At 58.5% G+C, this 12,985-nt stretch overlaps 1 protein-coding gene across 4 annotated transcripts in view; it reads right to left on the reverse strand.

Annotated features, from left to right (window-relative positions):
- The window catches only part of LOC133276202 (acidic leucine-rich nuclear phosphoprotein 32 family member B), a 101,684-nt gene that overhangs the window by 4,343 nt on the left and 84,356 nt on the right, over nucleotides 1-12,985 (reverse strand). For 2 of the 4 annotated variants that reach the window (XM_061466812.1, XM_061466811.1), the window contains exons 1-3: nucleotides 3,304-3,449; nucleotides 1,164-1,313; nucleotides 365-487 (exon numbers count right to left, since the gene is read on the reverse strand). In XM_061466812.1, coding sequence (XP_061322796.1) covers nucleotides 365-487; nucleotides 1,164-1,313; nucleotides 3,304-3,357 — 327 coding nt within the window. In that variant the 5' untranslated portion in view covers nucleotides 3,358-3,449. Of the gene's footprint in view, nucleotides 1-364; nucleotides 488-1,163; nucleotides 1,314-3,303; nucleotides 3,452-12,985 lie in introns of those variants that run through there. The other 2 variants (XM_061466810.1, XM_061466809.1) reach the window with 2 other exon arrangements.

Raw genomic sequence — 12,985 nt, forward strand, 5'->3', positions numbered from 1 at the left:
CAAGGCAAGAGCCTTCTCTGGGGCAGCGCAGAGGCAATGGGAACCCAAGCAGCTCATCTCCATGACACCTCAGGTGCCACCTACCTCCAACTGCACCCAACCCATTAAAGGTCCTTTCTCACATGGACACTGAGCACCGCAGCCACAGTTTTACTCATCAAGCCCAATTTCATGCTTCTTTTAGCAACTGGCTGCTGGTTTTGCAGACAGAGGAACCATTAACTATTAGGCCAGCCTCAAATGGGACCCACTCATCTGTTCCCATGAGAACCACAAAGTGCTGCCAAGATGCTGGACTTCTGCACAGATACTCCCCAAAGGAAACAACATCTTCCCTCAGATCCCAGCACAGCCTTTCACTCACCAAGGGCTCCAGGGTATTGATGTCTTTGATCTTGTTGCCACTTAGATTCAAGTGTGTCAGGTTAGGAGTTCTCTCTGCTAGAACTTCAAGGCCACCAGAAATCCTGTTATCACTCAGCTCCAGCTGCCAGGAGGGAATATCACATAGTCACAAAGGGCTTCAGTTTGCAGCAAGGGGAACGCAACTGCCCTGAGAACCGGACTACAATGAGCACTCAAGCTCCAGACCCTCTCCCTTGAACTGCAGCTCTATGGTGTGGTCTGAGTGTTCACCTGAAGCCCCTTGGCCACAGCACCCCCAGCCACCTCCGTGCTGCACAACACAGGGGCACATGCTCTGAAATCCCAAATATTTATGGTCTTTTGAACATAATCATTTGCTATTTGGGGAACAGGGTGCCCAGAGAAGCTGTGGCTGCCCCATCCCTGGCAGTGTTCAAGGCCGGGTTGGACACAGGGGCTTTGGTGGAAGGTGTCCCTGCCCGTGGCAGCGGGTTGGAACTGAATGAGCTTTAAGGTCCCTTCCAACCCAAACCATTCCATGATTCTATATTACTGAAGCTCCTGACAGTAGCACAACAGCAAAAGCAACAGAGAAAGGATGCCAAACATAAAATGAGCTCAAAAGCATTTTGTTGCTAAAAAACCACCTCTGTCGCTCGCTCCAAGCGTAAGCTACAGAGGAAAGAGCAAAATCAAATGGCTTTTTTTCTGGGAAATACAGGAAAAACACCCAGGGACAGGAGAGCTGAAGCATCAGAGCAAGGACTGCTGGGGATGGGAGCACGGGGCTGGCTCACCTTCCGGAGCTTGTTGAGTTTGGGGAGGTTGGAGACGGACAGCAGGTTGATGTTGATCATGCTGAGGAACTCCAGGTTCTCAAAGTCTGAGGAGAGCCCCACGATCTTCCCATCGTCCGAACGGCAGTTATCAAGGACCAGCTCCTTCACCTGCCAACGCAGACACCAGCAGCGGTGAGCACACGCGGCCAAGCCTCGCCTCCAGCCTGTCCCACACCTCCAAGCAGCAGCTCCTCCTTACCCACATCAAGGGACACACGAGGTCTTAAAGCTAAAGGACTTGTGTGAGGGCACAAGGGGTGAATCCCTCGTGGTGGTCAGGACTTCACCCTTTAAGCGTGAGCCACACAACGTGCATCCACTGCCCCAACCAAGAACCTTCTCCATCAAGAAGCATGAGGGGGTCCAACCATGAGCTTGCAGCAAAACGTTTCACACACAAAGCATCAAAAAGCTCTCAGGGTCAACATTTAAAGCTTCACCAATAGGAGACCAAACGGGGTCATCTGATTTTGGTCCTTTAACTTCTCCCCATGCCTTGGGGTGCTGGAAAGGCTGCCTCCAGAGGCTTTGTTTCCCTGTGAGGGTCCATGCAGAGGTGACACAGCTGCCCAGGCAGCTCTCTGAAGCAGATGATGATGCTCAGGCTCACGATGCAGCACCACCGATGGCATCAGTTTGCCCAGCGTAGGCTACGCACACAGAAGCCATCACTAGCTGGGAACCCAGCACAGAAACCACCCCTCCTGTAGCATCAGGACCAGCACAATCTGCTCCCCGCCAAGCACCAGCAGGGTAAACCCACCCAGCACCCCCTTCTCCCCCACCTAAGCTCAAGCCCCAGCTCTCAAAGGCCCCTTCCAAAACTCACTTTCACCCCACATGTTCTCCACAGCAAGATGCAAACTCAGCCTCGGCCAGAAGGCTCGTGATGCTCTCCAAATCCCTCCTTCGCAGCACTCCCATTTTACCTCTCTTGCTCACACCAGCCAACTATCAGGGAGTCATTTTAACATCCCTTTGCATTTAACACCCCTTCTCGGGGCTCCGGGGCCGTCCCTGCAGCACCAGCTCCCACTGAATCAACGCTTGAAGACTCTGGAAGCGGCAGCACCGGTCCGGAGCTCCGCAGCGGAGCCCGTTTTGCCCCCAGCACCCAGGCAAGCCTCCAACCAACCCGGTGGGTGCGAAGGAGGCCGAGGCCAAGGCTCCGCTGCTGTCGGACTGCTGGGGGGAGCCTGCACGCTACCAGGTTATGGGGTTCCCCCGGCCAGGAGCAGCTTTAACCCAGCGCAGGCCGTGTCCGGGGGCGCTGCACCAGGGCAGCATCACCCAACAGCAACGCTCCGGCCCCAGCGCACGCTCGCACCCCGCTCACCCCCAAACCGGAGCCCTCACAGGGACCCTCCGCCGCCTCGGTTCATTTCGGGCCCGAAAACCCCTTTTTCCACCCATAAACCGGCTTCAACCTTTACCGAAGCCTCCACTCCCAGGCGCCCCACGCCACGGCGCGCAGGGTGACAGCCACCGGCTATCGCGGCTGCCCGGCGCCGGCCCGGCACCGATAAGGCCCGAGGGCGAACCGGAACGCCCGGGGAGGGAGCGGTGGCCTGGGCCTGGCGCGGAGCGGGCGGGACCCCAAGGCGAGGTCCCCCCCTCAGCGCCCCGGGGAGGCCGCGCTCAGCCCCGCGCTGACAGCCGGGGAGGGCCCGAGCAGGCCCCGCGGAGCCCCGACGGGGCAGGCCCGGGCGGCCGCTAAACATGGCCGAGCCGCCATGGCTGCGCGGGCCCGCACCGGCCTTGCTCGGCTGCTCCGGGGCGGCGGAACCCGGCCTGGCCCGGCACCAACCGCTCACCGGGAGGGACGGGACCGGACGGGACCCGACGGGACGGGACCGGCCGCCGGCGCCCGGGCCCCGCCGCGCACGTGCACGCCGCCATGCCGGGGGACGGGGGGGGGTGAGGAGGAGGAGGAGGAAGAGGAGGAGGAAGGGGACTCTCAGCCCCCCGAAGCGGCACCCCCAGCACCGCGCTCCCGGTGCGGGACCCCCGCGGGGCGCTCCCCGTTACCGTTACCCCCCCCCCCCCCCAACACCAACACGTGCAGACCGGTGCTTCCCCCCCCCCGCCCCACCGGTACCTCGCCCGGTTTCTTGTTGCGCAGCTCCAGCGTCAGCCGCTTCTTCATCTCCATCCTCGAGCCGAGCCGAGCCGAGCCGAGCCGAGCCGAGCCGAGCCGAGCCCCCCGCGCGCCGCTCCCGCCGCCCCGCCCCGCTCCGCTCCCGCGCGCGCCGCCGCCGCCGCCGCCGCCTTGGCCGAGGGAAGGCGCCAACGGCAACAAAGGCGGCGGCCGCCGCGCCCCCTGCCGGCCGCGCCCAGCGCTGCGCAGCGCCCCCTGCCGGCCCCGCCCCGCAGCGCCCCCTGCCGGCCCCGCCCCGCAGCGCTCGGCAGCGGGGGGCCAAGGTGAGGGGGGGGAACGGCCCGAGCCGCGTGTTCCCTTCTCCAGCACCGTATTCCTGTCCCCAGGAACCGTGTGCCCACTCCCAGCGCCGTGTTCCCATTCCCAGCACCATTTGCCCATTCCCAGCACCGTGTTCCCATTCCCAGCGCCATGTTCCCATTCCCAGCACCATTTGCCCATTCCCAGCACCATGTTCCCATTCCCAGCACCATGTTCCCATTCCCAGCACCATTTGCCCATTCCCAGCACCGTGTTCCCATTCCCAGCACCATGTTCCCATTCCCAGCACCATTTGCCCTTTCCCAGCGCCGTGTTCCCTTTCCCAGCACCATGTGCCCATTCCCAGCACCATTTGCCCACTCCCAGCGCCATGTTCCCATTCCCAGCACCATGTTCCCATTCCCAGCGCCGTGTGCCCATTCCCAGCGCCGTGTGCCCACTCCCAGCGCCATGTTCCCATTCCCAGCGCCATGTTCCCATTCCCAGCGCCATGTGCCCATTCCCAGCACCATGTTCCCATTCCCATCACCATGTTCCCATTCCCAACACCATGTTCCCATTCCCATCACCATGTTCCCATTCCCAGCGCCGTGTTCCCATTCCCAGCATGATGTGCCCACTCCCAGCGCCATGTTCCCATTCCCAGCACCATGTTCCCACTCCCAGCGCCGTGTTCCCACTCCCAGCGCCGTGTTCCCACTCCCAGCGCCGTGTTCCCATTCCCAGCACCATTTGCCCATTCCCAGCGCCATGTTCCCATTCCCAGCACCATTTGCCCTTTCCCAGCGCCGTGTTCCCTTTCCCAGCACCATTTGCCCATTCCCAGTGCCATGTGCCCATTCCCAGCACCATTTGCCCACTCCCAGCGCCATGTTCCCATTCCCAGCACCATGTTCCCATTCCCAGCGCCGTGTGCCCATTCCCAGCGCCGTGTGCCCACTCCCAGCGCCATGTTCCCATTCCCAGCGCCATGTGCCCATTCCCAGCACCATGTTCCCATTCCCATCACCATGTTCCCATTCCCAGCGCCATGTTCCCATTCCCAGCACCATTTGCCCTTTCCCAGCGCCGTGTTCCCTTTCCCAGCACCATTTGCCCACTCCCAGCGCCATGTTCCCATTCCCAACACCATGTTCCCATTCCCATCACCATGTTCCCATTCCCAGCGCCGTGTTCCCATTCCCAGCATGATGTGCCCACTCCCAGCGCCATGTTCCCATTCCCAGCACCATGTTCCCACTCCCAGCGCCGTGTTCCCACTCCCAGCGCTGTGTTCCCATTCTCAGCACCATGTTCCCATTCCCAGCGCCGTGTTCCCATTCCCAGCGCCGTGTGCCCACTCCCAGCGCCGTGTTCCCATTCCCAGCGCCATGTTCCCATTCCCAGCGCCATGTTCCCATTCCCAGCGCCGTGTTCCCATTCCCAGCGCCATGTTCCCACTCCCAGCGCCATGTTCCCATTCCCAGCACCATGTTCCCACTCCCAGCGCCGTGTTCCCACTCCCAGCGCCGTGTTCCCATTCCCAGCGCCGTGTGCCCACTCCCAGCGCCGTGTTCCCATTCCCAGCGCCGTGTTCCCATTCCCATCGCCATGTTCCCATTCCCAGCGCCGTGTTCCCATTCCCAGCATGATGTGCCCACTCCCAGCGCCATGTTCCCATTCCCAGCACCATGTTCCCACTCCCAGCGCCGTGTTCCCACTCCCAGCGCTGTGTTCCCATTCTCAGCACCATGTTCCCATTCCCAGCGCCGTGTTCCCATTCCCAGCGCCGTGTGCCCACTCCCAGCGCCGTGTTCCCATTCCCAGCGCCATGTTCCCATTCCCAGCGCCATGTTCCCATTCCCAGCGCCGTGTTCCCATTCCCAGCGCCATGTTCCCACTCCCAGCGCCATGTTCCCATTCCCAGCACCATGTTCCCACTCCCAGCGCCGTGTTCCCACTCCCAGCGCCGTGTTCCCATTCCCAGCGCCGTGTGCCCACTCCCAGCGCCGTGTTCCCATTCCCAGCGCCGTGTTCCCATTCCCATCGCCATGTTCCCATTCCCAGCGCCGTGTTCCCATTCCCAGCGCCGTGTTCCCACTCCCAGCGCCGTGTTCCCATTCCCAGCGCCATGTTCCCATCCCAGCGCCATGTTCCCACTCCCAGCGCCGTGTTCCCATTCCCAGCGCCGTGTTCCCATTTCCAGCGCCATGTTCCCACTCCCAGCGCCATGTTCCCATTCCCAGCGCCGTGTTCCCATTCCCAGCGCCGTGTTCCCACTCCCAGCGCCGTGTTCCCATTCCCAGCGCCGTGTTCCCATTTCCAGCGCCATTTGCCCATTCCCAGCGCCCTGTTCCCATTCCCAGCACCGTGTGCCCATTCCCAGCGCCGTGTGCCCATTCCCAGTGCTGTGTGCCCATTCCCAGCGCCATGTTCCCATTCCCAGCACCATGTTCCCATTCCCAGCGCCATGTTCCCATTCCCAGCACCATGTTCCCATTCCCAGCGCCATGTGCCCACTCCCAGTGCTACCGTCCCATCGCCAGGCACCACATTCTTATCCTCATGTGCGATGTTCCCATCCCCAGCGCCAAATTCCCATCCTCAGGCACCACATTCCCATTCCCAGGTGCCACGTTCCCATTCCCAAGCTCCATCCTCAGGAGCCATGTTCCCTACTCCGGTGCCATGTTCCCACCCCAGCACCACGTTCTCATCCTCAGCATCACATCCCCATCTCGGTTCCTATCCCCAGCTCCATGTTCCTGTCCCCAGCTCCATGTTCCTGTCCCGAGCACCACGTTCCCATCCCCAGCCTCCTGTTTTGGCCACTGCTGAGGCTGTGCCTGCCAGCGGTGCCGGGACCGGGGCAGCTGATAAAGCCAGGGTGGGTGTTGGTCAGGCTTTCTGCTGCAGGAAGGATGAGATAACAGCCACCGTGGGGGTTACCGTGGTGTTTTTCCCTTCTCTCATCTGATGGGCAGCCCACGGCTGTGCTCGGGGTACAAACATGGCGAGCCGGGAATCCTGCAGCCCATGGGATCCATGGCTGTGGGACCGCCAGGCCCAGGCAGTGCCATCGCACCCAGCCACGCTTCGGCAGAGCCATGGAGCTGGTGGGACTCTCTGCACACAGCTCGGGGAGGTCCAAGCACTGCCACCATTCCCAGGACCCCACGCAGGAGCAGGATTCCTGCAGGATGTGGGCACTGCTGCCAATGGCTCCGTTAAAATCAGCTTCAAAAACACCCAGAGAAATCTCTCTGATCAAGGACCAAGCCTCCAAGTAAACAGGAACACGAGGGCTCGCAGGACCAGCCTCAGAGTCCCCCATTGTCCCCTTTGGCAGGAGGCCACTGGCTTGCCTTGTATGGGAGGAAATGGCTTTCTGGTACGTTGCAGATGATTTTTGCCAGTTGGCTCTAACAGGAGCCTGATTTTATTAGGAGCAGCAAAATGAAATGGGGACATTCAGCAGAGGGGTTTAAGCTCCAAAGGGGCCAAACCCAGTCAGTTCATTTTGAAGAGCAAATAAGGGACATCTCCATAAGGAAATCCCTTCAGTGCTGGTGCATTCCTGCATCTTTGTGATCTCCCTTCTTCTGATGGCGGCTCTATTTGAGCTCCCGCTGCTCTGCCATGGGGTGAGCAGTCCATGGGGCACCACACCAGTCACCCCTCTCCTCCGCGTGCCCCTAAGCACCGAGGCTGGGTGGAAGGGGGTAGATGCTGTGGAGGATGAGATGTGTGGTGGTGGCACCGAAGGAGCAGCCCATGGTTGGGATGGGTCCAGCTGCAAGCCTTAGAGCATCCTCTTATTGGCCTGGCTGGGTTAATCCCATCCTCACGGGTGAAGTAGTAAGGGAGGTATGGGATCATCACATTATTTAGGTTGGAAAAGACCTTTAAGATCACTTAAGTCCAACCATAACATCGTTGTGTCCAACCGTATTATCACTGAGCCCAGTACAAGATCACTGAGCTCAACCATAACCGGGTCCCTTCTCCGCACGGTGAACCCAGGTCTTTTTGGCTTCACCGAGACCTACTCGGGAGGGACAATCGGGTCCTGGCACCCCAAGGGTCCCTCATCTTCCCCGCAGGCCAGAGCAGCAGCTTGAGGGGCTGCCCTGAGCAGGCAGCTGGGAGCTGGGCTTGCAGGTCCCCCCTTTGCTGATCTGCATTTGTTTTAAGGTCTCTTTCATGTACTCTTTGAGGCTCGTTTCCTGTTCTTTGTAGAAAACAATGCTTCCCCCCCCTCTCCGCCCATCCTAGGGCGGCTTTATCTCCCGTCCGTCCCGTGGGCTGCAAAGCTCCCTCGGGAGCTGAGCTCTCTGTTTGTCCTCAAACACAAAACCCTGCTCTGCTTTTAAGCGAATCGCTTTTAAAGCTGCGCCTGGGTACTCGGTGTCTGGTGGATGCATTCAAACGGCTCCCAGAGTTTCGATGTTCAGGCAGATTAACACGAAGCCGGTCATTTGCTGCGTTAAGTGACAGCAACGGGAAGACTGGGCTGTAAATGCTGACACGGGTTGAAATTCAGGTCTGGAGCTTTTCGCCCAGGCTGGAGCACAGATGCTGGGGATAACGTGTTATCTGTCTGTTATACAACACAACACGAGCTGCTTGTGCGCTGCGTGGCTTTAACTACTTCGTTCCTAGCGCAGAGCATCCCGAGAGTGAATCCTGTGCAATAAACGGGCCATTACTGCTCTCTGCACCGCAAGGACCTTCTCATCACTTCGCACTTCCCTGTCCTCAAAACACGGAGTTCCCCCCCCCTGCAGTTCTGCATCCAGCTCTGGGGCAACAGCACAAGAGGGACCTGGAGCTGTTGGAATGAGGACAGAGGATGCGATGGAGATGCTGCGAGGGCTGGAGCAGCTCTGCTCTGGAGCCAGGCTGAGAGAGCTGGGCTGGGGCAGCCTGGAGAAGAGAAGGCTCCTGAAGGGGAGACCTGAGAGCAGCTCCAGTGCCTGAAGGGGCTGCAGGAGCCCTGGAGAGGGGCTTGGGACAAGGGCCTGTAGGGACAGACCAAGGCTTTAAACTGCCAGAGGGGAGACTGAGATGAGCTCTTAGGCAGAAGCTCTTCCCTGTGCGGAAGGCACCAGCAAGCCAGTCTGGGATTCTAGGATTCTGTGGCTGAACTGTTTCAATAAGACAACTTGCTCCAGAGACCTTCAGTGAAGTGTGGAGATGTCCAGTGATGGATATGATCAGGCGAATTCACTGAAGATTTACAAGTCCATAAGGCATCTACTGGGAGACCAAAAAATCCAGTGTCCACATGCACCCCAGTAACCGCCCCAAAGGAGCAGGCAAATCAGGTTAATGGAGTCATGGAATCCCAGACTGGTTTGAGCTGGAAGCCACCTTAAAGCTCCTCCAGCTCCAACCCCTGCCACGGGCAGGGACCCCTTCCACCAGAGCAGCTTGCTCCAAGCCCCTGTGTCCAACCTGGCCTTGAACACTGCCAGGGATGGGGCAGCCACAGCTTCTCTGGGCACCCTGTGCCAGCGCCTCAGCACCCTCCCAGGGAAGAGCTTCTGCCTAAGAGCTCATCTCAACCAAACCCTCAGGTCCCATGAGCCGGCCCCGGCACCCCCCGACCACCACCTCCCTGCAGCGCTGCGCTGGTGCCGCCAGAGGGCAGCATCGTCCCGCCGGGCCCGGGGGTACCGGGGTGGAGGAGCGGGGCTGGAGCCCCCGAGGCTGCTGCAAGGTGATGGGGTGATGCTGCTGCTCCCGGGCGGCTCTGCGGCCCTTGTCTTCCTCCAGGCAGCTTCTTCTATTTAGAGACAAGACGGAGGTGCCCAGACGGACTGGATACCACCAGCCTCCGTCCAGGTACCTGGGAGAATGGCCTGGAACAGCAGCTCCAGTTGTTTGGGGGCTCCCAGCAAGCAGCAGGGAGATGGAGGCACTTCCAGAGCCATCCCTGTGTTTTCTGCTCTCCTGAGCACTGTATATACGGATTAGTACCTAAGCAGAACAAGGCACGAGGCTGGCACTCCAGTTCACACACAGTATTCCCTCAGTGTAAGATGAACTCACAATCCTCTCGTATTTCCACTGCTTCTCCTTTATCCATGATTCTCTTAAAGCTGCAGAGGGGACACTGGCCTCTCCCTCCAGCTTTCTGCACTACAACAGCCTTGCAAGCTGTTGCTTTGCACCTTAACAGCTCATCAGCCAGTCAGGGACTGAGAAGGAAATTTCAACCAACCTCCCTGGAATTTCCCTGTCGCATCCCATCCCTCACAACAGCCTGTGCCCGGTCTGAAACCCCCAGGCAGGAGGCAGGCTCCTTTGCACCCTGAAAATGGAGTTCATAATCCCAGTGTGGGAGCTCCTCAGGATGGCTCCTCTCTGCCCTGCCGTAATTAGCTGTGGGTAGTGGCATCTTTATGCAGCATAACCAGATAACAACACCCAGCTCCTATCTCAAAGCAGATCTAGAGGCATCTTCCAGATCCCTGTTCGACCTTGCCGATAGGGAAGCTGAGCCGTGTAGTGGGAAAGGTGTTTATCCACCACCACCCTGGTGAAAGCCAGTGCCCTTCAGCCCAGCTTCTCCCAGCAAACACCCTCAGCATCATTTCCATTGCAATCAGTGCCTTGGGAACAAAGGGTTGAATGGGTCCGGCTATAGGGAGAGCAGAAGGAGGCAGCAGGGTTGTACCTGGGGTGTGTTTGTGCTCATATTCTGGTTACTTGCAGGAGTAACATCACAACAAGAGCATCCCGGGATAAACTGGGGCTCCTCCTCATCCCCCCCCCCACCATGCCAGAGCACGAGGGGGCCGCTGTGCTCCTCTCAGTGCCTGCAGGGAGATTTCAGGCCAGGAAAGCAGGATTGGGGAAACTCCATTCTTTGGAAAACGGTCCCACAGGTGTCACAGGGAGAGGCGCGCTGCAGGTGGGATGGCTCCATCTCCCAGTTCCCATCCCAGTTTCCAGTCTCAACAAGGGAGCTGCGCTGGGGAGATAAGCAAGGACTTACCCTGGAGGCTGTGTTCCCAGAGCAGCCTCCTCCATCACCAGCCCTTGTGCAACCCTCTCGCCCTCCTGCAAGGGTGTGGGCAGGAATCCTCGCAGGGGTGGGCTTGGGAAAGAGCTTGGCACTGGGAAAGCTCCCTCCTGCATCACGCACCATCCCTGCCACTGCATCGTGCACCATCCCTACCGCTGCATCGTGCATCATCCCTGCCACTGCATCGTGCACCATCCCTACCGCTGCATCGTGCACCATCCCTACCGCTGCATCGTGCACCATCCCTACCGCTGCATCGAGCACCATCCCTGCCACTGCATCGTGCATCATCCCTGCCACTGCATCGTGCACCATCCCTACCGCTGCATCGAGCACCATCCCTACCGCTGCATCGTGCACCATCCCTACCGCTGCATCGTGCACCATCCCTGCCACTGCATCGTGCACCATCCCTACCGCTGCATCGAGCACCATCCCTACCGCTGCATCGTGCACCATCCCTGCCACTACATCGTGCACCATCCCTGCCACTGCATCATGCACCATCCCTAGCACTGCATCGTGCACCATCCCTACCGCTGCATCGTGCACCATCCCTACCGCTGCATCGTGCACCATCCCTACCGCTGCATCGTGCACCATCCCTACCACTGCATCCTCCCCTTGCACGTGCCTTTGGATCTGGGATGGAGCCCCAGGACAGGTCAGAGGCAGGCAGGGTTGATCCCACACCTCGGAGCTATTTCACAGCCAAACTCAGTCCTGATGCAAGCAGGAAGCCAAGTGAATTGCACCAGCCTAGGGCTATTTTGGGCCCTTGGGATTTCTCTCCCTGTTGCCCGCAGACTCCTGAGCCCTCAGGACCAGTTGGGTTTCTTATTTAGAGATGGGGTTTAGTCCCTCTAGGAAAAGGAAAGCTGGATATGTAAGAAGTGAACAATACAGTGAAGAAACAGGGAGTTATTCAGTGAATAAAGGAAAAGGTCTATGCTGGAAAGGGCCAGTGGGGGAAGGAATGGATCTTCCATGGAAGGCATGTTCCCAACCAGCTTCTTCCTAGATTTTGGCCTACTGGTTGCCCATCAAGTTGCACCAGGGGAGGTTTAGATTGGATGTTAGCAATGATTTCTTCTCCAGAAGGAAGGGCTGTCAAGCACTGGAACAGGCTGCCCAGGGAAGTGGTGGAGACACCAGCCCTGGAGGTACTTACAAGACATGGAGGTGTGGTGCTCAGGGACACGGGTTAATGGTGGACTTGGCAGCACCAGACTAATGTCTGGACTTGATGATCTTAAAGATCTTTAAGCAAAGGGCATCAGGAGCTTCCTATGGAGTGTGCAGAGAGGACAAGACGTCTTCAGGGATGCATCCAGCTCTGTTAAGGCCACCAAGATCAGGATCTGCAGGAGAGTGGCATGCTCTTGACATGAACGTGTTTCACTGTGCAGGCATGGGCACACAGGCAGGGGCTGGTACATGGCTCACAGGAGGACACAAGCATTGCTTGTATCTGTCGGGGCTGAGTTTGAATCACAAAGGATGCTCTCTGCTAGGAAGGGATCTCCATTTCTTCTTGTAGGCAGACAGAGGTTTCAAAGCATCTGGGATGGGATGTGCTCCTCTGAATAGAGACAGGAAACTAAGCAAGGCACAGGGATGTGCGCTGGGAATGACCCATATGGGATGAGGAGGTTGCAGGGAAACGCAGTGAAGGGTCTGGCGGATGGGAGCAGGGAATATGATTTCTCACTCCAGAACTGACCCACATGGAGGGCACGAATGCAGCCAGCATGCAGCAGATAGGCAAAAGGAGGTACTTTTTCATCCAGCACCTATTTAAGCTGAATGTCACTTCCACAGGATATGACCTCAAAAAAATCACCTTTAAAAGCTTGAGATAAACATAGACAGGATTGCTGTGTTCTGACTGGTTAAACATGATGGTCCAGGACCTCTGGCTAAGGAAGTATTAAGTCACTGACCACTAGAAGATAGGGCAGAGTTATTTCCTGCTTGCCTTCTTTCTTATACCCCTTCCAACAGACCAACTCTGCCACTGGTGAAGAAACCTCTGGTTCCCAAGGCCTGTTGCAGGCTCTGCTCTTAAGTCTCTCACAGAACATGCCCAAACCATTGCTGTCTCCTGCCAGAGCTTTGCACCACTCTGTGAAAGGATTGCCACCTTAGATAAAGCCATCTCCCTGCGTGCAGAGCACTGCCAAGCTCCTGACAGCCGGATGCAAAGCTGCAGGCTCAGCCCAAGCGAGAAGGGACTTTATCTCCTTCCATTTACACGTCTCTTCAGAGTCCACAGTCCTGCAAGCAAGGAAGGCTGAGAAGCTGCTGGATGCAGGGCTTTGGTTTGGCAAGAGCTGCCTCCCTGCTCTG

Source organism: Pezoporus flaviventris, unplaced genomic scaffold, assembly GCF_033815535.1.
Source record: "Pezoporus flaviventris isolate CSIRO_AGI_PZ_B2104156 unplaced genomic scaffold, CSIRO_AGI_Pfla_v1 ptg000043l, whole genome shotgun sequence".
NCBI lineage: Eukaryota > Metazoa > Chordata > Aves > Psittaciformes > Psittacidae > Pezoporus > Pezoporus flaviventris.